Raw genomic sequence first — 21,631 nt, forward strand, 5'->3', positions numbered from 1 at the left:
ATTTGAAAAATTGTACTGTTGCAGACAGAGCTGAACTTCATTCGCATGAACTTTTGGCTGTTTGCCTGTGAACAGGTATAAACTGTAAAACAATTGAATAGACTCGGGGCTCATTACATCTTCATTATCAAGACTTTTTTAATCATATCTTATGTAATATTGTTATTGTAGAATTAACACACTCATAACAGAATACATGGTACATTTCAGCTTCAGTCAGTAAAGGAACCTGTTACATTTCAGAAAGTGAAATATAAATACTACAAATACAGCTGAAACAATGTTTTTCATACATTGCCTTCTTTCAGATAATCCCCACAAACATTGTTGTGTATATGGTGTGACTGTGCTTTTGGACTGATGCATACACATATCTTCAAATTCCTCTTTCCAAAGCAGAAAAGTAAGTGATGCCTAACAGTCTTATGATATTTATAGCTGGGGTTCATCAGTGGAATTATGTTTGCTTTCCTGTGGTATGAATATCTAGTCCCAAAGTAGGAGAGCATTGTCCAGTGCTGCCCTTCTAGCAACTGTCACCATGAAATGCTTAGGAATAATCATTTACTGACGTGTGCAGTGAACTGATGAGACTTGAGGCTGTGGAGGCGCTCTTGGAATTCTTCCGTGAACAGCCATTGAAACTCGTGTCCCTCGGAGCTGCTCTTTTCTTACGGCTGGCGTGGGTGTTGTCTCCATCATTAGTGTCGAACACCACTGTCATGCTGGACTCCATTCTGGACACAGCGTATAGGCTACTTTGCCGGGTGGGATGGAACCTGGCCGCCTTGAGCTCTAGCTCATCATAGCTGGACATCTCAATGAAGGGGCACCAGCGGAAGGCTCGCTTGAAGCCAGCTCGGAACCTGGGAGGAAGGATGCTTGGTGAAAGCCTGTGCTTGCGAGAGCCAGCCACAGGCCTTCATCTGCAAACATGGACCATGCTGACAGGACACTGACTTGGCTAATTATCTTGCCCCTAATCTTGTTTGGGGTGGAGTTAGTGGGAGTTTGCTTGACTAAAGTCTAAGTAGGGTAAAAAGACAGTGGTAACAGCTCCTTTCTGTTCCTGATTTTCTATATACTTTCCCTGCACTTTAACATTGGTATTTTCCTGATACTCAATTTCCATTCCTTTGCCTGTGCCTAAATGAACAAACACAAGCTTTCATAGCACTGTCTTTGCAGAAAGTGCTTTGATTTGACCTATGATGAGATCTGCACCTCTATTTTTGTCTTCTCTCAGTAAGAAACTTTGTAGCATTCTTTCCTCTAAAGAGGACTTGGACACATAATTTTCAATTAGACTCCTTTTGACAGGTATTGCATGATGTTTATTGGGGTTTTATAAATACTTAACAAAGTTGGTATAAAGCTTGTCAGCAATTAAACTTGATACTGGCTGCTAATTCAAAAGAGATTTTAAATAATATTTAAGATTACTTATTCAATCCTGTTTCATACTGACTGAGTTTGTGAACTGATCTGTTGTTCTTGGTGGCCTTTATCCAGTAATACTAGAAGAAATACTGAAAAATAAGATGGCCAGGATGATGTTTACATCCTGGTCCAACAAGCTGAAATGAAAAATGTGAGTTCATTCTGCAATCCAGTAGTCTCAAACTGCTAAATATCCATAAAATCTCATTGAACTCAACAACTGCAGTGCCTTTGAGATTCAGAGCATAATGCGTTGCCATCAAACAGTACTGTAATTTACTATTGAGTAATGAGAATATAAATATTTGTTTTATTAGCCTGTTAGAGACCTCAGAGCTCAGTAGAAATGTAATGGTGAGGTAAAAAATAAACAGTAAATCACATTTTATATTATATCTTTCCAGCACTGCAAAACAAATTTGTGGCTACAATTAGTTAGTGAACATACACAGATTGCACTGTATATCACTAATGACTGTCTTTACTTCTTTACTTTAATGTTTTGCAAACCAAAAAATATTAAACTGCTATAGATTTTACATTTTGCATACGGAACCAGGAAGGGTTGGTTTCTGAATACTGAATTTTGCTCTGAAATTTTAACTAGACCAAAGTACTTGCTGGAAGTGTGCATTTGTTTTTTGGGGATTCATTTCAAATATAAAACATAAAGGAATTCTTTTGTTTTATTTTGTTTTCCACTAACTGAAAAACTATTCAAGTGAAAATTCTTTGCCTTTTATCCCATTTAAACCATTTATATTCTCATTGAAGTTATACGTACCAACTGTTTCATAACCAGCTTTTACCTCTTATTAAGACAGCAGTAGATGATGGGATTGTACATTGTAGAGCTCATGGCAAGCCAAAAGCTGGCCAAATAGATTTGCTGAATGTATTTCCACCGGTTTAATTGTTGATAGATCCCAGTAACTATGAAGTAAATGTGGTAGGGCAGCCAGCAGATGGCAAATGTCAGCACAACCACAACCATCATTTTTACCACCTGAAAGAATGAAGCAATAATGCTATTTTATAATGTATGTTAGCCTTTTTTATTTGGACTAGCATTTCAACATCCATCAGTAGTTTTCATGCATTTGATTATTAAAGTTAGTCAAAGCAAAGATGAATATGCCTTTTAATCTGACTTTCCTAAATTCCTCTTTGTTTCCTTTTTTTTTCCCCCTTGGCTGGAGATCCTCCTCTTCCTAAGGAAAGTAACATGAAAATCTTCTCTAACTTTATTTGTATGGATTCTTCCAAGAAATGTATTTACTTCCTTATATTTGGATATCTAAGATACTGCTTTTTTTTCTGCACACCTGATCATGGAATAAGGTTACAGGGTGTTTTATTTGGACTCCTCATTGTGGCCTTTATTGACCCTGGTGTCTTTTTCTGTTGTGGTCTGTAGGTATAGTGCTTGTCCCCAGTTATTAGATGTGATTTGAATAAACACTAGGTTGTAGGAAATGAGCAACAGCAGCATCCTGTTTAATTTCAGAGGCTAACAATTTCCTTGGCTGGTGATCATTATTTGTTGTTTTCTGCAGGCATCATAGCATCTGTTATCTTCCATAGTTTCCACTAAGAACAAATGAAGAGGAGCTCTGTTTTGTGCTTGAAATACAAAAAGCAAAGTTGCGAGTCATGTAAATTTTTCACTCCTGTCTCTCCCTCTTCAGCTATGTTAAATACTAGCCCAGCTGCCATTTTCAACACTATGTTACACATTTACACAACAGATTTTCTTTTTGTAGGTAAAATGAAACCAGATCTGATAGGTCCATGCTGGGAGGTCTCTTATTTACTTGTACTGTGAATACTGAAGAATAATAGGGATTGCTATCAACGGTTCCTTTAATTTTTCTATACGAGGTGCCATTTCCTACTGTTCATAGTTTTGCCAGGAAAAAAAAAAAGAGCACTGAAGTTTCCCATATCTACATGTCTTAAGTTCATATTTTTATAAAATTTCAGCTAACGTAATTAAATCATTTTACAAATAAATGTCACGCCGCTGTCCTTAACTCATATTACATATTCCTGTGGGAAACACGGAACAATTTTTCATTTAGTATCTGGCACTAGTTTACAAGTTTTCCTGCTGGCTGGGACTGTACTGTACAGCATTTTGCTTATGAGAATGCTTATTATTACTGATGCCTATACTGTGATTCAAGTCGTCATCACTTAAAGATGCAAAAGGGGGTGTCTGTCCACACATACAACAACATAATTAATATTTGGTTCTTCTAAAGTACTTTTCATCAGTTAACTGTAAATCATTGCAGAAGGAAGATCAGTATTATAAGGGAAGGCAACACACCAGATCATATCACTTTCACCCTTGGTGAGTGTATGTAGTGTGTACACTCTATGTCTATATCTAGGCATGTGTAGATGTGTAGGGGACTGTATATGAGATGCATTTTTGGGGGAGGGAAGAGGTTGTGACTGTATGTGAATAGACATTTCTGGACTAAATTACATAATTGAAATGATGCCATAAAAAATGTTATCAAATCACAGTCTATCATTAAATGGCATGTCTTTTCTACTCCTTTGGACATAACTTCCACTATTCTTCTGCTGGGGATTTACAGCTGTGCTTTGCACACATTGTGCAGGTAAAAGACTTAACTCCATAGTTTTACCACAATATTTAAGCTCCCCATCCATTGATTCACAGATGCACTTTGCTTGTTGGTGTGTTTTTATACTTGCCAGGAATTATAAGTATTACCTCAACACTGTTCAGGATTTCTGTGATTTCAGAACACTTGAGAGTCTAATTAGCCTTGATATTTAATTAGCAAGTCTTGCAGTATCAGCTTTGTATTGAAACTATTCTTAGAATTATTTATCATTGGAATATCATCTCCAAATTTTCAAAGTGTAATCGGGCAAATTCGTATTTATACTGAACTTTTAATCTGTACAGCGCTTAAGAACTGAAACAGTCGAGCTTTCCAGCAATAAATGTAGTTTAATCCAGTTGTACACTGTGTTACTCATGCCCCAGAGCTGCTAGAAATCATGTTAAGAGTGCAGGTTGCCAGTTTGGCATACTAATTTGTGTTAACAACATTTTCAAAAGAGAGTTTTTTGGTTTTTTTCTGATATCCAAATTCTTATTGGCCAGTTTTCTATGTTATATCAAAGGGCAAGTCAAGCAGTCTACTTAAAGATGTCCTAAAGCTAATAAACCTTCACAGGCTGTACAAATAATAGTTTTTTGATTTCAATTGCTGCACTCAAAAATTAACATGAAATGAATTAGGTTTTAGTTCAACCCAAATGTTATATTTTAGGTTTTCTTAATGGAAACAGAAATCCCAAAATAACTATTTACAGTATGACCCAAAGACAATTCTCAACCAAAAATTTTTTGTCACAAATTCAGGTAATTTGGTTCTTATTTTAAACTTTTAAACTTTTTTTTTTAAAGTTTTTAAATGAAAAATGCCAAATCACCCCGAGAAAAATCATATATTTTCCTGCAAGGTTCCTGTCTTGTTTAAAACAAAACACTTATCTTTAAAAGCAGTGAAATCAGTATAAAATTTTCTTCTTGCTCTTTCTGTCTGGAAATCCATGATTAAATATTAGGTCATCATCATAATGATAGCAGAAATTTGTGAAGCAAATAGTTAAACTAGACAAGCAAAAGATTATTTTAGATGGCCATTAGTGTTTGATTCAATCTGTGAAGTAACAAGTCACTGGAATGACAGAGAGTGAAGCACACTACGTTCTTCATCATTCACGTTTGCAACTGTATTTCATAAATAGCAAAAATTACCTAAAATTTAAAGTTTTGTTTTTGTGTCGGATAAGGCTGTTTCAGTCTGAGTTTCACTGAAGTGGTAGATTGATACATGCATATTTAGGGGGATACATGCATTGGCTTTCCTTATTAATGTGTAAAGTATTTTTTTTTTTGGAACAAGAGAGTGCTAATTTTTCCAGCAAAAAGGGACATTTAAGAAAAGTCAAGGTTGAGCTGTCCTTTTTTTGAGTATTTACAGAACACCACACTCATTGACATATTACCTAAGGAGAAGACCAAGTGAGCTGTTGCAAGTCTGTGTGGCATAAAATTGTTTGAAATGCAGGGCAATTACAGTTGAATTTGAAGTCAACCACAGAAGTTGTGAGAGGAATCAAAAAGCACTATTCTGTCCTTGTTTCATCAGCTAAGAATGGTACGTGTTGGCAAAAATGGGGGAAAAGAAGAATAAGATGAAGCTGAGAAGGAGGGAGATTATTCCCAGTTTCCTTTCCTGTTTCAGAGACTGGCACACACGCTGTGCAAGGCCATACGCCACAGTTTATGGCTGCGGTTCTTGTCCATCCCCTTGGTCTTTCCAGTGTTAATTTTCATTTCTTGATGATATCAATAATTATGAACAGAAATTGCCTTCAAGGTCTATAAACCCAGGGCACCTTGATTTTACTTGATATAAATCCTGATGAATGAATGCCAGTAAGCTGTTAAGCTCCATCAGGGCACAGGGAAAATAAGTGAAAGAGGCCAAGTATGAATTTGCCACAAAAGCCTGATTATCTCTTCCCAGTACACTGTGATGTTTCCCTAAAAAACCTCCAGACTTCGTAGGTTCAGCTGCAGAGTATGAGACAGAGCCTCAATGTTGCTTTTTGTTTGCAGTACTTAGACCTGTGGCTCTGACAACACAAAGTTCTTTTGTTTCTTTTTAATATGCCTGTTGGGCTTTTTTTTTTTTTTTTTTTATTTAAGATATTACCATTTTTCAATTGCTTTCTCCTCTGTTCTGTGTTGCATAGAATTCATTAACAAGGGTTTGCTTTTGTGCATTAGGAAGCATTTCAGAAGCAAGCAATCCAGAAAATGATTGAATTCAGTTGTGCTTAATGTCTGGCTCTGTTCCTGCCACTATTTCCCCATGGGCCTTTCCAAAATGTGTGATTGCAGGGAGCATCACCAACCTGTGTCCCAGTGGCACCGTTTTCCCTTGGTGTTTTGTTCAATCTCCCTTTCTGTATTGTGGGCAGCATGGCTGGAGGAAAGTTTGGTGGTTTTTTTTTTTCTGTTCCAGGACTATTGTTAAAATGTGTTGTACTGAGTCTCTCAGTTGTGCAACGTTCAGGCAAGTCTTGAGGTTAGATTTGGAATATGATTGAAAATCAAAGTATTTTGATCAACGTGTTCTGCTGATGTTGATGTACTTCTGCCTATGTCTAAGAAAAACTATGTCTATAAAAAAGTTAATTTATGTGCTTTGTAGTCTTGCCTGTTCCTTTAAATTCTTCCTCTCTGAGTAAGAAGCAATCTTTTATTAACAAACGATATGTAATGAGAAAAAAATTGTATTTAAAAGAGTAACAGACATAAGTTCCTTGGAATTGGAATTTGCAGGTTTTCTTCTGTTGTGAAACATTTGAAGCAGTAATAGTGAAAAGGAGCTAACATTCTGCTGTGCTCGCAAAGAGCAGCAAATACATTTTTTTTCTCCTGTTTTATTTTGCATGAAAAGTATCTAGAAAAGTGAGTCTGATTTAGATATAGTATTGAGAAGAGCTCTTGAAAGATTAGGAATAAAATATACTTCTATGAGAGACTGTTGATGCTGGGGGGCTATAGCAATTCGCATTGCAAGGCATTGATTTGCCATCAATACCCAAGACTTAGGCCAGGGAATCCTTTCCTTTTCAATCTGCTCTGCAGCTCCTTATTGCTTTTCTAAGTCATCTTTGTTATTGTTGCTTCTACAAGGTCAGGAATTTGGCTTCTGATTTCATTTGCACCAATATCACACACTATAACTCAACTAGTTTCAGAACTTTTACTCCCACATGTTATGCAGACGCAAATGAGAAGCAGAGCAAATACTTTAAGAACCCATACAGTGTAAGAATGTCTTGGCTTGCCCACTCATGGATATTATTTGTCCATGTGAATACAACTTAACCACAGTTACAGATAATCTCTGGGAGCCATGATGTGTTTCTCTTTCTGCTCTGTGCTCTTCTGGAAGAAGTGAAATGCCAAACTAACATTGCACAAGGTATTTCTCCCAATGGGTTAGGGTGCAAACAGTAAATCCACTTCCCAGTCTTGGGGACACACGTGGCACTTAGGCACTAAGCACCAGAGAGAATCATAGAATCATAGAATGTTTTGGGTTGGAAGGGACCCCTAGAGGTCCCTAGAAGGGAGCACCATTATGTCCTTTGCTTCTCCACAACGTTTAGTTGGAGTAAACTACCTATCATTTGCAACAATATTAGGATTCAAAGATAGCTGTACTGGCACTACTACAGACAGGACTGTTTTCTGACATACCAAGTGCTGTGGGTTTTCATATAATTTTGACAAGCTCAGGGATTTTCTGTGCTCTTTTAGCCCACAGAAAGGATAGATTCTTAAAAGCTGAAGGAGGTGCATGCTTAGGGGAATGAATCAGAGAGGTTGGAAGTCTTTCAGTCAGGTAAGGTACTTGTCAATTCCAGTGCCCTTCTGACTTATACTTTCCCTCAATTTTTTCTCTGTTGCTTGAAATAAAGAAACTACTTTTCATTTCAGTTTGCATAATCTCTTGCTGCAGACAGAATTCACAATCACTTACTTTATGTAAGCTGTAAAGTTGAAAAAGATATTCTGTTCTAGTATGAAGTAGCTTTGAATGAGAAGATTGCTGTCTTACAAATACTAAAATGTGTCCCCTCCAAAAAAAAAATCAAAGCAATTCTGACACTTTTCATGAATGGTCTTAGCTACTGCCATTTTTAAATGATACTTTTCTAACGTTGCATGGAAAACAGCTTTGACAATGACTTTAAGATTCTCTCAACATGTCAAGAAATATCTATTCCACTGAAGCAAAGGGGCAAATCTTTTGCTCAGGCTTTTTTCCTTGAGAAGACATGATTTTACAAGTGTCTAATTGGGGGCAGGGATGAAAAGTTGCCACAAGTCTTACGCTACTTTATCTAAAAGAGATATTTTAATTTCTCACAAGAGGTTGTTAAATGTTAGACAATGTGATAATGTCTGCTGCTCAAACTGAAAGAGTTTGTTTGTGTAACCTAGATGACAAGTAAGGGTAGGTGGCCTTGTATCATTGCCTTGGTCTTCAGCATGTAGTAGCATAAGAAGTTTATGTTCTTTAGAAAATTACTCTGAGTGTCTGCTGTAGGACTGGCATTACTGGAGATGGTTATCCACCTGAGCTCTAGTCCTGAAAAAAAGTGAAAAAGCTGATCTAGTGCTTTTGTACTTGAAACTCACACCATCACTTATTTTACAATAGTTCCCTTCTGTAGAGATGACTTGGAGTGGTGGGGCACACTTTGCTCCATGCTTCCAAGCAGAGATGAGATTTGGTGTGAGGGAAACAAAATAATCATATCTTCTTTTGTTTTCCCAATAGGAATAGTTAGTTGTTAAGTCTACTTTCTGCCACAATTCTGAAAATATTCTGGGACCTTTAGTCCTCATTGAAGGCTCTCCCAGAACCTTGCCAATGTTTTAAGACTCACTTGAATTTTCCATATAAGACTTCAGACGAATTGGCACATGTGAATTTTTTCACTTGGAAACTAGACCTTATATTGAACAGTGCAATACACAAATAAGGCTATGCTGAATTCTGCCAATGAATTAATTATGCAAAAGTATCCCTACATGTGGTCTGTTTTACATGGGCTGCTATCAATAGAAATTGCCCTCTTGAAATTAAAATGAGATGGGTACCTTTGTTTATCTTCAAACAGGAGCACGGGCTCTTATTTCATGTGGAAAGCCTACAGTCTTTTGGATTGTTTTATTTTCAGCTTATTCACTTAGGGAATTCAAGTAAGTTATTTATATAATTAGAAAGCATTTTAATGTTTACCATACTCATCTATAATTTTGGCACAAGAACAACATGGGAAAGAATGCAGATTATTTTACATATAGTTTGGAAAACTTCTTTCTTCTCTTTTCTGTTGATAGGAGTAAAATTGTGTTGCCTGAACATGAAATGAATTATACCTGGACTGTACTTGTTTAAAATGCATGGCAAAATTCTGTTCAGAAAAAAAAACACCAACAGTTGAAGCTATTCTTTTACTGCCTTCATAATTATGCATTTGGAATGGTAGTAACATCTTTCCTTTCAAAGGTTGAAGCAAAAGCATTTATTACCATCTAAGAAAAAACACCCAACACTCCCCCCCCCCTCAAGTAATGTCCCTCAGTTCTATTTTAATTTAAATTGAGTTGAGAGGAAACTGTTAATGTCAGTGATGCCTGAGGCATATTTTGCATTTGATGCACTTAGTTTATTTTTGTGATTCTGCAAATGACTGTATAGGGTTATGAATTTGTTAGAAAAAGTGGACTTGTAACTCACAGAACATTTTGGAAATGTTTGGTCAGTAAAAAGGTGCTATGTGCTCTGGTCAATTATTCTTGCTAAAAAATATCAGGAGTATCATTGTCCTGACAGCATCTGCTATTTCTGCTTTTGTACAGGCATTTTAGCATTGCTTCAAGTATTAAAGTATCCATACTACTTGGCCATAATGGTCAACACGCTGATCATTGCTGCACTGTTTCGATACTCCTGTGGAAACAGGTATAAACTGACCCGTGCCAGGGTGGCTGAAACTGTTTCCTAGGAAACCTGCTCCAAAGCCTGTAGAAATCAAAGAAACTCTTTCTGTCCACCCCAGAAATTGAGTAATGACATAAAGGTGCTTTGAATAGGTTGTTTACAATGTTGCACTACAGAAACTTCTAAAGCATGAAGTACTTGAGCTAAAGGATTAAAATTGGTAGGTGAAGGTATCAATAGAGATAACACAGTCACCCCTCTGTGTGTAGGTGATAATTTTCACCTGCTTTTAAAAAGCACTTTTGGAATATTGTAGGTTCTCTGCAGTTCAGCTCCTGCCACCATTTGTGATGTCTCTGGGCTGTTTCATCTGGATTCTTCTTTGTAAGTTCATGCTGTTGCAGGAGTTTAGTGAGGTCTCTCACACTAAGTCTTAAGGAAGTAGTCACATAGCTTTCTGCTTTAACTCAGGAAAAGACGTGCTGAAATTATGGTTTGTTTTTACATGAATAGCAGCATGTAACGAATGTAAAAGTGTCTAAGTGCAGTACTGGAACTGCAGTTCTGCTCTGCTGAATATACAGCTCTCGGCACTGCAGTCCTCCAAAATGACTGATCTGCGTCAGGTTTCCTGGACTTCTCATCACACAGGTGCTGGGCACCACTCCAGAAAGCTCAACAGACTCAAAACTCATGCTAAAATTAATCTGTTCATGACTTCCCTACAGGGACTCAATGAGGAAGGGGCTTCTTAGTAGCTCTGTCTTATCTGTGTGTATATATATATATATATACACACACACACACACACAGAGGGCTATACAAGCAGTTGCAACGTAATATATGTAATGGGGTAACTTTGACTGCAGATTAGATGAGACACATTCAGAGACAACAAAAGGCCTTTTGATGTTTTCAACGTTTGTTTGTATGCTTGTGAAAGAATTTGCATAGAACCTAATGAACATAGTTTGTCCTGAATATAGGATATTAAGGTTATCTGTCCAGAGGATCAGGTCCCGAACTTGAGCCTAGGGAGAACTACACAGAGCAAATGACAGGTGTCTTAAAAAAACCCAACTCCATAGTGTGAAACATGGAGATCATAATCTGCATGCTTAAAATTTAAATTTTGAAAAAGAGACAGGTTTGGTTTCCATTTGTCTTTCTGGTAGGTATCTTGGTTTTATTATTAAAGAACTTGTATAGTTCAATTCAGCAATGCATTTAAAACCACACTGAGTTCACTAACATTGGAGTGGTGTGTTGAAATTTTTCGTCTGTTTAGTCCAGTGTTACTTCCATTCTTAAAATTATGAGGCATTACTAAACAGAAATTTTTGCCCTGGGACTGTGACTAGACTTAATATTTCACATGAATTTTCTGCCACAAGTGATCAGAAATATAGAAATACAGAGGAGAAGCATGACAGAAATTCTAAGTGCACAATCCTGAGCCTACTCACTGACCATGCAGAACCAGTTTGCTAACTCTGCCCTGACGTGGAGTTGTTGCCAGATGCTCTATAAGAAAGTTTTAACCAGAAAACTCACATCAGTCTGTCAGTAAATACTTACACTGCGTAAGGTTTATGCACTGTTTAGAATTTACTTTTATTTTACTCCCCTGTGGTTGCTGCTTGAAGCATGGATGATGAGTGTGGAGTGATGTGTTCACAGTTCATAGCTCAGTTTTGGGAAAACTTGAGACAGTGAATGGAAGCTGGTACTGTTGCTGAGTGTGCTATAGCTATTTGGTAGATAGAGTGCAGAGCAGGGAAGCTTCCAGTAATTTCATTATATTGCACTGTTTTAATGCTGTTCAGAAAATTATCATGAAGCCTGACTTTATTTTTACCTCAGTAGGATAACTTGTTCAAAATGTGAGCAAATTATTAAAAAGAGAACAAATTCCCAGAAAAAAAAAAATATCCTGAAAGGGTGAACCTTGTTTTTCTGAAGTTCTAAGCCCATCAAGTAGCTCTGTAAAAAAATACTTTGGTTTTAACGTGCAATGAAAATAATTCCCCAGTACCTCTTGTCCCAGTCTTCCCTTAGGCAACTGCTAAGCATGTGAAGAGTGAAATGAAAATTATGATACACAACATTAAGAATTACTTTGCTCATTCCCTACATTTTCAATAGGTATTCAGTCTATATACTTTGTAATGGAAAGGGTTTAATGGAACTTTATAAAACATTAAAGAAAAAGTTTTGTACTGCTGGAAAAAAGCCTCTCTGTGTGTATGTGTTTAGGGACGGGGTCACGCATTGTCATTAATGCGCTGAATGGCAAGAATTTAAGAACTGAATGGTAAATAAAAATGCTCAAATCAAGTTTTCCTGTCAATACTCTGTATTTTTGCTGAGATTTTTAATAGCTATGGGAATGTATTACTTATAAAAATAGGAAAAGATATATCTGCTAGTATTTTTATCAGACAGTTATTCATTTGATATTCTGGCCCTTATTACCTTTGAGAAGCTTTTGTTAAGCTTACAAGAAAATAAGGTAAAAATAATCCGTATTCTGTAAGCTCTTAACTGTAATAGCAATTACTCGCGAGTAGTGACTTTTACTGTTGTGTTAACAGCAATGCGGTGAGTCTGGCAGGGGATCTGTCTTTATGGGTATGGGACAGCTGCTCAAAACGTTAGTGGAACACTGACATTTGCAGTCTGGCCCAATAATCTACTTTGTGACCAGTGCTGACTCACCCATGCAGAGCCGAAGAGAAGAACAACAGACAGAATTACCATCAGTGCTTCGTGGGAAGCATGCTAAGAAGCATGCTACATCCCCTTGTGTAACTTCGTCTCCTGTGTTACAAAACCAGTTTTAGGCATGTGTAACAGTTTGTGAAGTCAGGCTCTAGCTTGATTAGGATTGGTTTGCGTTTACCATGTTAACAAGGATATTTCATATTTCCCATGAATTGTCAGAGTTAAGGATACCATAGTAAGAGGTGCCCTGAAGCAGAATCAGAGGAAACCTATCTTCGTTATTAATTTTTGCAAGTAATTTTTACCTGGTGCATTTCACTACTGAGCATGATTTGGGAAACACTTTCCACTGGAAAGGTAGTGGAGAGAAATTTTTTGTTATTAGAAAGTACTTAATAATAACTTCCCTCCAACTCAGGATATATTCTGTAAGTGTCAGTCTTGAGACCAGCCTCATTTAATATATTTAGTGAGGAGTTAAGTACAGAAGAATAAGAGCATGCCAAATAAGTTTGGTGAAAATATGCTTTTGTGCAGCTTTGCTGCTACAGAGGCATAGCAGAGGAAGAACTTGGATGTTGAAGAACTGCAGGAGCAGAAATGCAACTTCAAAGTGCTAATGATATGCTTAATGAGGTACCTGTAGTGATCAAGTGATCATGTCTCTAAGTGGGGTCGTGGTGGTGACAGGTATCTCAGAGCAGGTGGAAACTGCTGGATCGGTACTGTGCTAGTTTGGGGGATTGTTTTACACTGTTCTTCCACGGGTAGGATCACACTCATAAAAATTCTGGGATTTGCTGAATTAAGGACCAAGAAAATTTTCTGCTGTGAGTTGTGGAATGAACTGTTGAATGAAGAAATGAGGAGACAGATGCGTTGATTCATTACAGCACAACCAGGTCCTCAGTTTAAGGAAAAGAATAAATGAGATATTAGGATGTTTCAGATGAGGCATTTTCAGTGGAGACAAGTGTTACTGCCGTTGTGCAGGTCCATGGTGAGACTTCATTGCTGGCATTCGTTGTCTGGTTTTGGTCACTTGTATACAGATGTTGTTATATAAAAGATGACCAGAAGTGCTTGTTTCATTTATGTAATGAATGTAAGTAAAGGCTGAGAGAGGATATGGCTATAAAAACATCTGTAGAGATGGCACCACTGAGGCATAATAAGTAATTAGTTAAGCTAACAGAAAATAATGGCATAAATAGAGCTGTCCATAAATAAACTTAGCCTGGGAACTGGAACTCTAGGAGTGGTGAGAGTTTTATAACACTTGCCATTAGATGTAGCAATCCAGAAGGCAAAATGGTTTTAAGATGGAGATTTAAGATGATATCAGAGGAATTCTGTTAGGGTTGCCTGTGATGACAGGTCTTGGTCCCTGAGGCTGGTTCCTGTCCTGTTTTCATTTAACACTTCAATATTGAAAGAGACAAACTGACACTCCAGGAGTAAGTGGAGAAAGCTCTGGACACAGTTCAACATCTTCCAGTGTCTGGCAAACAAAGGATGAGTTTGCTTTTGGAGGGGCCTTTAAAAGCTCCTGAGAATTCCTTCTTCCTGGGTTGTTTTTTCTTTACTTTAAGCAGGAAATGTGACAGTGTCAAACACAACCACAGATAAAGCTGATGTTTAAAACTTGCCGTGTCTCATTGATATGAAAACCTTCAGATGGGTTTAATTTCTACAGTAGCTTCACAAAGTCTGAGATATATGACTAGGTGAGTCTAACCTTGGAGGATACTGCCTTAAAAGTATGAAATCGTAAAGTTAGACTAGTTTTATGATAGGGAAAACAAAGACAGATTCAGAGCTAATCACTTCAGAACCTTTTAGTTCAATTCTTTGTATTTCATGTGGAGGAAAGACATTGTATGAGCATAACAAGCTGCCGCTTTGGGTGGTATTTTTGTCACACCTTCAGCTGCCTAAGGAATAAATCAGTGAACATTTCCACATAAGGACTGGAATAATTAAAAAGCATCTCTGTTTTTTTTTTTTGGTTGTTGACGGACAACAAAGGAGTGGAACGTACAGAAATGGTGCTAGCTGGGGTAAATTGTCCTTCAACCTGATATTACTTAGTCTTTTTGCTTTCTGAATGTGCTGAACAATGCTTGCTAGATTTATGATGGCTGCACCAAAGTACAGCTGTGATTTTCCACCATGATAAAGCTTTGGTCTACAACATGCTCATAATGCATCAGCATTTTGGATAAATGATAATTTAACTGTAGCTGTATGAAATTTCAGGTAGTCAAGCGATATAGCCATCCACACAGTATAAGCCATAGTGCAATGTCTGTTAGATCAGTGAGACCACCTGTCCTTAAAATAGGGTTTATTTCTCCAGCTTCCTCTTCCCTGTTGTTTCTGTTCTAGCATACCTCTATCTTTTTTCCTCCATCTTATTTTCAGTCAAAGAGTAGACCCGTTTACAGAAGAGGATTACTGATGGACCAAAAAATTACATAGGCACCCTTTTTGGCAGGAGGAATGTATTATTCATAACAAATTGAACTTCCACACCTCATTACCCCACGATAGAATGGGTAGGTTGTTTCACTCATCACTCTCAGAAACATAAAATCAACCAAAGGGAAGGGGTACCTTCGCGGGGGAAAGTGCACATGCCCCTTTGTGTGTGTTTACACAGTTCTGGAGTGGGCATGTTGTCAGTATATAAGCAAAGTGCTCCTACCTCACCACGGCATTCATTTCTGTCCATGAAGCATGAGCACAAATGAATCTACAAGGTGGAAACATTCCTGCCCCATGAATAAATAAATGGTGGGAAAGGAATGATGGCAATATAAGTCTCTTCCACAGTCTGCTGTTACATGGCCAATTTGGATGAGCTGTAATCCAGATGCCTTCCCCCTGTACCTGTGTGCTACAGGATTTGGTTCTTTTTGCATACATAACATGGAGAAGCGAATTTTTAGATATACGTACAGCCTTGGTAGACCATTATCTAAATAAAGGCTAAAAAGTTCTGTGGTTGTTACTGTCTGACTTTTAAAAAAACATTAATGTAAGTGGTCATTCAGCATAGACTAGGATGTCAGCTGTGAAGATTTGCTTGTCCCTTGAAGTCTGTAGTACAAAGCTGTGTAGAGTAGTTGATTGCAGATGGTTTTAATGGAATTTAGGATATTCAGGTTACATTGGCTTTCTGCTACATTAAACTGTTTGAGTCCCTTATGCCGTTTTGAAAATGGAATGTAACATACAGGTTATTGGAGATTGGAATTCTGGTCCTTATGCTGGGAAGAGCTAGGAGAAGATGGATTGCTTAAATAACTGGGAAGATATTAAGCTTACCATGTTTTTGTGCAGTCCCCTGGGATAGCAATTATTTTCCAACCTTGAAGAAGTCTGAACAAATGTCTAGGTTAAAAGTGGAGTTTCAAGATGGTGTTGGCAGGAAATAGGAAGTCACATGCAAGACAAATCCTTGGATCCAGAGTGTCAAAGCATTTTACTTCTTATGGCTGGATGCAAACTTTCATGTGAAGTGTTATGAATGGGGTAGTATTTAACTAGTCTGTCTGTCTAGACATAGTGGTTGCTTGTTAAGAATAAAGATCTTGGATTTCAGAATTACTTACTATGTGAGATGTGAGTTCATAGGGTAATATTCTCATCACCTATTTTTGATGAATAAGCTTTATATTATGAGTATGATCTTGGTTTTCCAAATCTGAGTCAGCCTTTGTGGGTGCTCGTAATTAATTCAGTGTCCCACAAGTTTTGATGCTACACTGTAGTGTTTTGGGCTTTGACTCTCTTGCTTTTTTTTTTTCTGATTTAAGAAAATCTGCCCCTTAATAAACTACTCTACCGTGAAACAATTCAGCTTCTTTCTTTCACCCTGACCTGGTCAGCTACCGTTTAATGCCAGGAAAGGTATCATTATTCCTAGTTAGTGCTTTTCTTATTTTGTGCAATGTAGTATAAAATGTGTATTAACATGACTTCATGTAGTGTGGTAATAAAAAAAAAGAAAAAAAAAGAAAAAAAAAAGAAAAAAAAGAAAAAAAGGAAAATCTGCATTTTTAGTTGCACTGGAAGTCAGTGAGAAGTCGGGAATCATATGCTGAAGTATATTTTTATAGCTGTACTGCTATGTAAAAAAGGAGCATGCGGACATAGGACAATTCCTCCTGGACCAGAGTCCATCTATGCTGCTATTCTGTCTCTGACAGTGGCAGTAGGAGGTGCTGTTTAGGGAGATTGCATGAACCTGGTCATTTTCCATCTTCTAGTTTCCTAATACTGCTCCAGCATCCAAAATAGTATTAGAGAGGGGTGCATCCCTGCTTCACGCTTTCAGTATGTATTTATGAATTTATTGCTTGTTAATTTGCCTCATGCCTTTCTGAACCTTCTGAGATCATAGCATCTGGCAGGAGAAAGTCTCAAGCTCTTTATTAACTCTTAAATTACTCTTTCTTAAAGTACGTTCTCTTCAACCTGCTTTAAACTGCACTCCTATTAGTTCTTGTATTTCAGGATTTCATGACCAACACTACTTCAGTCACTTTATCTACCAACTTTGTGATTCTGTAAACCTTGATCATCTCATCCCTTGGCCTCCTCCTCTCCAAACTGAGAAGTCCAGGCCATTTTAATCTCTTCATTTTAGTTGCCCTTCTTTGGACTTTCTCTAAATCCATGAAAGGAAAAAAAAAAAGATAACAAAACAGAGAAATAAGTGTGAGTGGCTATGTGTGAAGTGTTGATGCAGTAGTTCTTACAGAGACTATTTGTTCAGATCTTGTCCTGTTGCTTACTTCCATAGTCTATGAAAGAGGGGGAATATTTTATCTAAGTAATTGAGAAAATTATTTAAAATTGTTGGGATGCCTTTTTCTAATATTTACTTGTAGTCCTTTTAAGACTCCACCTGGATATTTCTGTTAGTAAAAGCTTTTCACACAGTAATTTTGAGTGATTTTTGAATTTACATGTAATCGTTCTGACCCTTACTTGGAAAAGCGTATTCTGCCATCTTACTTGGTTTGGCTTCTCACACTACATAGTATTTCAAATTCATATTCAAAAGTGGTTCTCATGACATCATTATTCCTACAGCCCCACATTGTTTTGAATATTATTTTCTTTTCAGATGGAAGTCTTAAGTTTTCTACTTTTTCATTTTCTCCTCCACTGCGCTGTATATGCTGTATTAACTAATTAAATAGATGCATTTGACTGTAAATGGATATAGGATGTCTACTTTTGCTGTCAAAATATATATATAAAACTGAAAATTTCCTTAGGTAGTTAGGCTGGTAAACCTTACCATCTCTTTATTGATTTCTGTAATACTGTGAGTCACTAGCAAACATAGAGGGTTTTGGGTTTTTTTCCCATTTTTACATGCAAATTTGCAAGACAATTTTGGATATTGAAAAAATATGGCTTTTAATCAATCTTCATTGCAGTAAGAAGTTGAGATGACACCTGAAGCTGTGTTAGGAGAAGCAAAGAAATACAGGCAGAGGCATGTATGGAGGAATCGTGAAAATTGCTGAAAAAGATGCGCAGTGATGTATTATCATAAAGTTAATAGAGGTAAAGGGAACTGTAAAGGAAAGATACAAAATTTAAGGAGAGTATTTTCTGTTCTTCTGTATTCTTCCTATTGGGACAAGGCAATGGCATCTTCTGTTGAGAAGGCACTATTTTGTCAGAAGACAGTTGTATCAGAACTGCATCTCTTGACAAAGACAACAGTAATTGATTTTATTTACAGTACATGATTATCCCCTCTTGCAGGTTAACAGATTGGAACAGAAGGTTAAATAGAAAAAACAGGGCATGGAGGCAACATCTGAGAGCAAGCCTCTATGTATTTGCATTGCATGTAAAAAACACTTTGGCCTAGTAAAACTGATAGTAACATTCTGAGCCACCTATATAAACTTCAGTTATGTATGACAGTATTGAAACTATAATTCCGTCTTGTGACAGTGGGAATTGCAGGAGAATAAATGATGTTCAGCTGAACATCAGTCAGTCTCAAGCCAGGATCTTTAAGAAGAAGGGATAATGGCTGCAAAGCCCCCACTGCATTCACATGCAATGAGTGTTCAGAAGTTCAAAAGACCGATGACAGGCAAATTTAAATGGGTCAGCCCCTGAGACATTTGATCTGTCCAAAAAAAAAAAAAAAGTGGTAGTAGTCTCATGCAGTCCTGAATTTCTAAAAATTTCAAGTCTTTGGCCCTTAAAGATACTAAGTATGACTGTGTTGCCCAACCTGTAGTGCGTACTGTGAAATTAATTTAATCCTTTGTTCTTTGATGTTGCTTTCAGAAGGATTGAGGGTGCATTGCACAGTCACCCATATGAAGCAATGAGACTGTCTATTGAACTACTAACAAACAACTTTCTCAAGCTTCAAATCTTTTCTTGGCAAACATAATTTCTTTTAAAGGCTTTACATGAACTGCTCACTGCCTTCTTAACAATAAATACCATTTCAAACAATCCTAATCAAACATCCTTTGCACTGTATCATTGCATAACATGAAACATGCAGTCAGCTATTTTATATTTCTCCTTCCTTGTAAGTGCAGCCAGTGCAGACTTCCTGTATGTCTAGATTTCTGCATGCTGAACAGCGAGAAAAGCAGAGGATTTCTTTGTTCAACTAAAGGAAAAACAATAGCTGTGTTATCAGAGATAGGCTGAGTGATAGCTTTATTTGGATTCCACTCTATTAGTTGATCTCCATGAATGACCAATTAAGATTCATCTTTCCAAATACCAGTTCTTTCATAAATCCTGCTGGAGAGCACAGCAGTGGAAATGAAGAGCTGTCATGGAGCCCTGCCAATAAAGTCACTGATGCAGTTGCAGAGTATCTGCACATAATTTAATCCCCTTGTTGCATGCATTGAAGGCATGCATTCCAGTACTCTCACATTTAAAATCCTTTAATTAAGGGTGCTACTCCTTGTCTCTTGCATATATTTAGAGTTCTAATGAGGTGCTGCTTTTAAAGTATTCGAGGGATTTAATTGGACTCTTCATAGCATATAGATAAGAAATATAGAAAGAAATACGCTTATTTTCTATAAGCATATAGAAAAGACTGTTTTTCTCTTCAGAGACCTTTAGTTTTTATGACATAAGATATTTATTTTACTTAGTCATTATGATAACAGGTGCTGAAGTTCTGGGATCTCCTGGTTCTCCAAGTTAGCTTTTAAAAATTTTATTTTCACACTTGCTTTTGTAAACTGTGTCTGTTACAGAACCTGATTCCTCAGTTTGTCTTTACAATCAGACCCTCCACTACCTTTTTTTCACTGTCTGAAAGGGCAGTATTGGTAATAGCACAGTTAATTGACCAGTGAAAATCTTTTTCTGCTTTTGCTCTGTAGGAAAGGTAATTTTGTTACTTTGAAAATACACTTTTGGGTAAGTAACAACATACATGGCAAAGACTGTAATGGTAATTTTAAAGAGTGAATTGCTGATCTTCTGAAATGCTTTCAGCATTTCTGGAAATTGGTTGAATAATTTCACTTTGGGGCAAATATGCAAGGCATACTGGTTAGTCTTCCATGATGATGTGACCATTCCAAATAATCTTTGAACTATTACAAGGCAATAGTAGTGATAATACTAGTCAAACTGCATTTTGTTTCCTAAAGAGAGGCGAGCATTTCGCCCTCTTGAAAAAGCTATGTAAAAGTGAAAATAAGTAGCACCTTTGGTTTCATAGGAAGCATTGCCATCACACCGTAAAGCTGTCTAGGCATATCTACCAGTCTGACAACTGAAACTTGCCATAGTTTTGCACTTGTCTCTTACGAGTCTGAAGATGTATGAATGAGAAAATGATCCTAATCTTTCCTTTCATACTTTTGCTGTGTAGTATGTGGGGTAAAAACCACTTTCATATTCCTGGCAGTGTCCTGAAAGAAATGGAAACATCAGTGTTCTCCAGTATTTGCAGAAGATCTGTTGTCTCAGGACCCAACATGGTGCACTCTACTATTGCTACAACGTGGTAGCACATACCACTGTTCGAACATATTCACGGTGTGAAAACATGCTCATCACTGTGAGTTAGAAGTCCACGTTTGGGTACCACTTTTTTCAAACCCAAAAGGTTAAATGCATTTTAGTATGAAAAAAAAGTCAGAAATAAACAGCAGAAGGGCTGCCTTATTAAAGAACAAAAGTTAGGTTAAAAAAAAGAATGTTATAAGAAAGACAACCTTCATGGCACTGCAACATCAGGAAAACTGAACTGGAAATAGTCAAATAATCAGTTCATAAGCTACCCACAGTCCTGTTAGGTTTGGCAATACTTACAGTGAAAAAGATTGAAAGAACATAACTGGGAAAAAATAGTTTTTTCTATTGTGAGTCTAAAAACTCACCAAAAGTTATTGATTTAAAACCTAAATTATTCAATATAAATAGGTTGATCAGCACTTATCTCAAAGATGCATGGGCCTTAATCTACTGAAAATAATAGCAAAATAACAGCACTTTTCTTTCAGAAGGAGGAGAATCTGGCCTAAGAGGAGCTAATGGTTTGCTAGACCATTATTCAAAACTCAGAATTTTAGCTCTGTAAAGGATAAACATTTGGGCTCAGTTTCCATATATCAGACACTGTATATGCCACTACATGTGGAGTAAGAAGTTAAAATCCAAACGTTACCTTTATTTGGGCCCCTCATTACAAGAAGGACATTGAGGTGCTGGAGCACGTCCAGAGAAGGGCAACAAAGCTGATGAGGGGTCTGGAGCACAAGTCTGATGAGGAGTGGCTGAGGGAACTGGGGTTGTTTAGTCTGGAGAAAAGGAGGCTTAGGGGGAGACCTTATCACCCTCTACAACTG

At 37.2% G+C, this 21,631-nt stretch overlaps 1 protein-coding gene across 1 annotated transcript in view; it reads right to left on the reverse strand.

Moving 5' to 3' along the window:
• Positions 1–550: 550 nt before the first annotated feature.
• The window catches only part of TACR3 (tachykinin receptor 3), a 37,363-nt gene continuing 16,282 nt past the window's right edge, over positions 551–21,631 (reverse strand). Inside the window, exons 5-6 of the mRNA XM_009640526.2 lie at positions 2,250–2,446; positions 551–866 (exon numbers count right to left, since the gene is read on the reverse strand). Of these exons, the coding sequence (XP_009638821.2) occupies positions 551–866; positions 2,250–2,446 (513 nt within the window). The remainder of the gene's footprint in view (positions 867–2,249; positions 2,447–21,631) is intronic.

This window comes from Egretta garzetta, unplaced genomic scaffold (assembly GCF_000687185.1).
Source record: "Egretta garzetta isolate BGI_Z169 unplaced genomic scaffold, ASM68718v1 scaffold546, whole genome shotgun sequence".
In the NCBI taxonomy this organism is placed as follows: domain Eukaryota; kingdom Metazoa; phylum Chordata; class Aves; order Pelecaniformes; family Ardeidae; genus Egretta; species Egretta garzetta.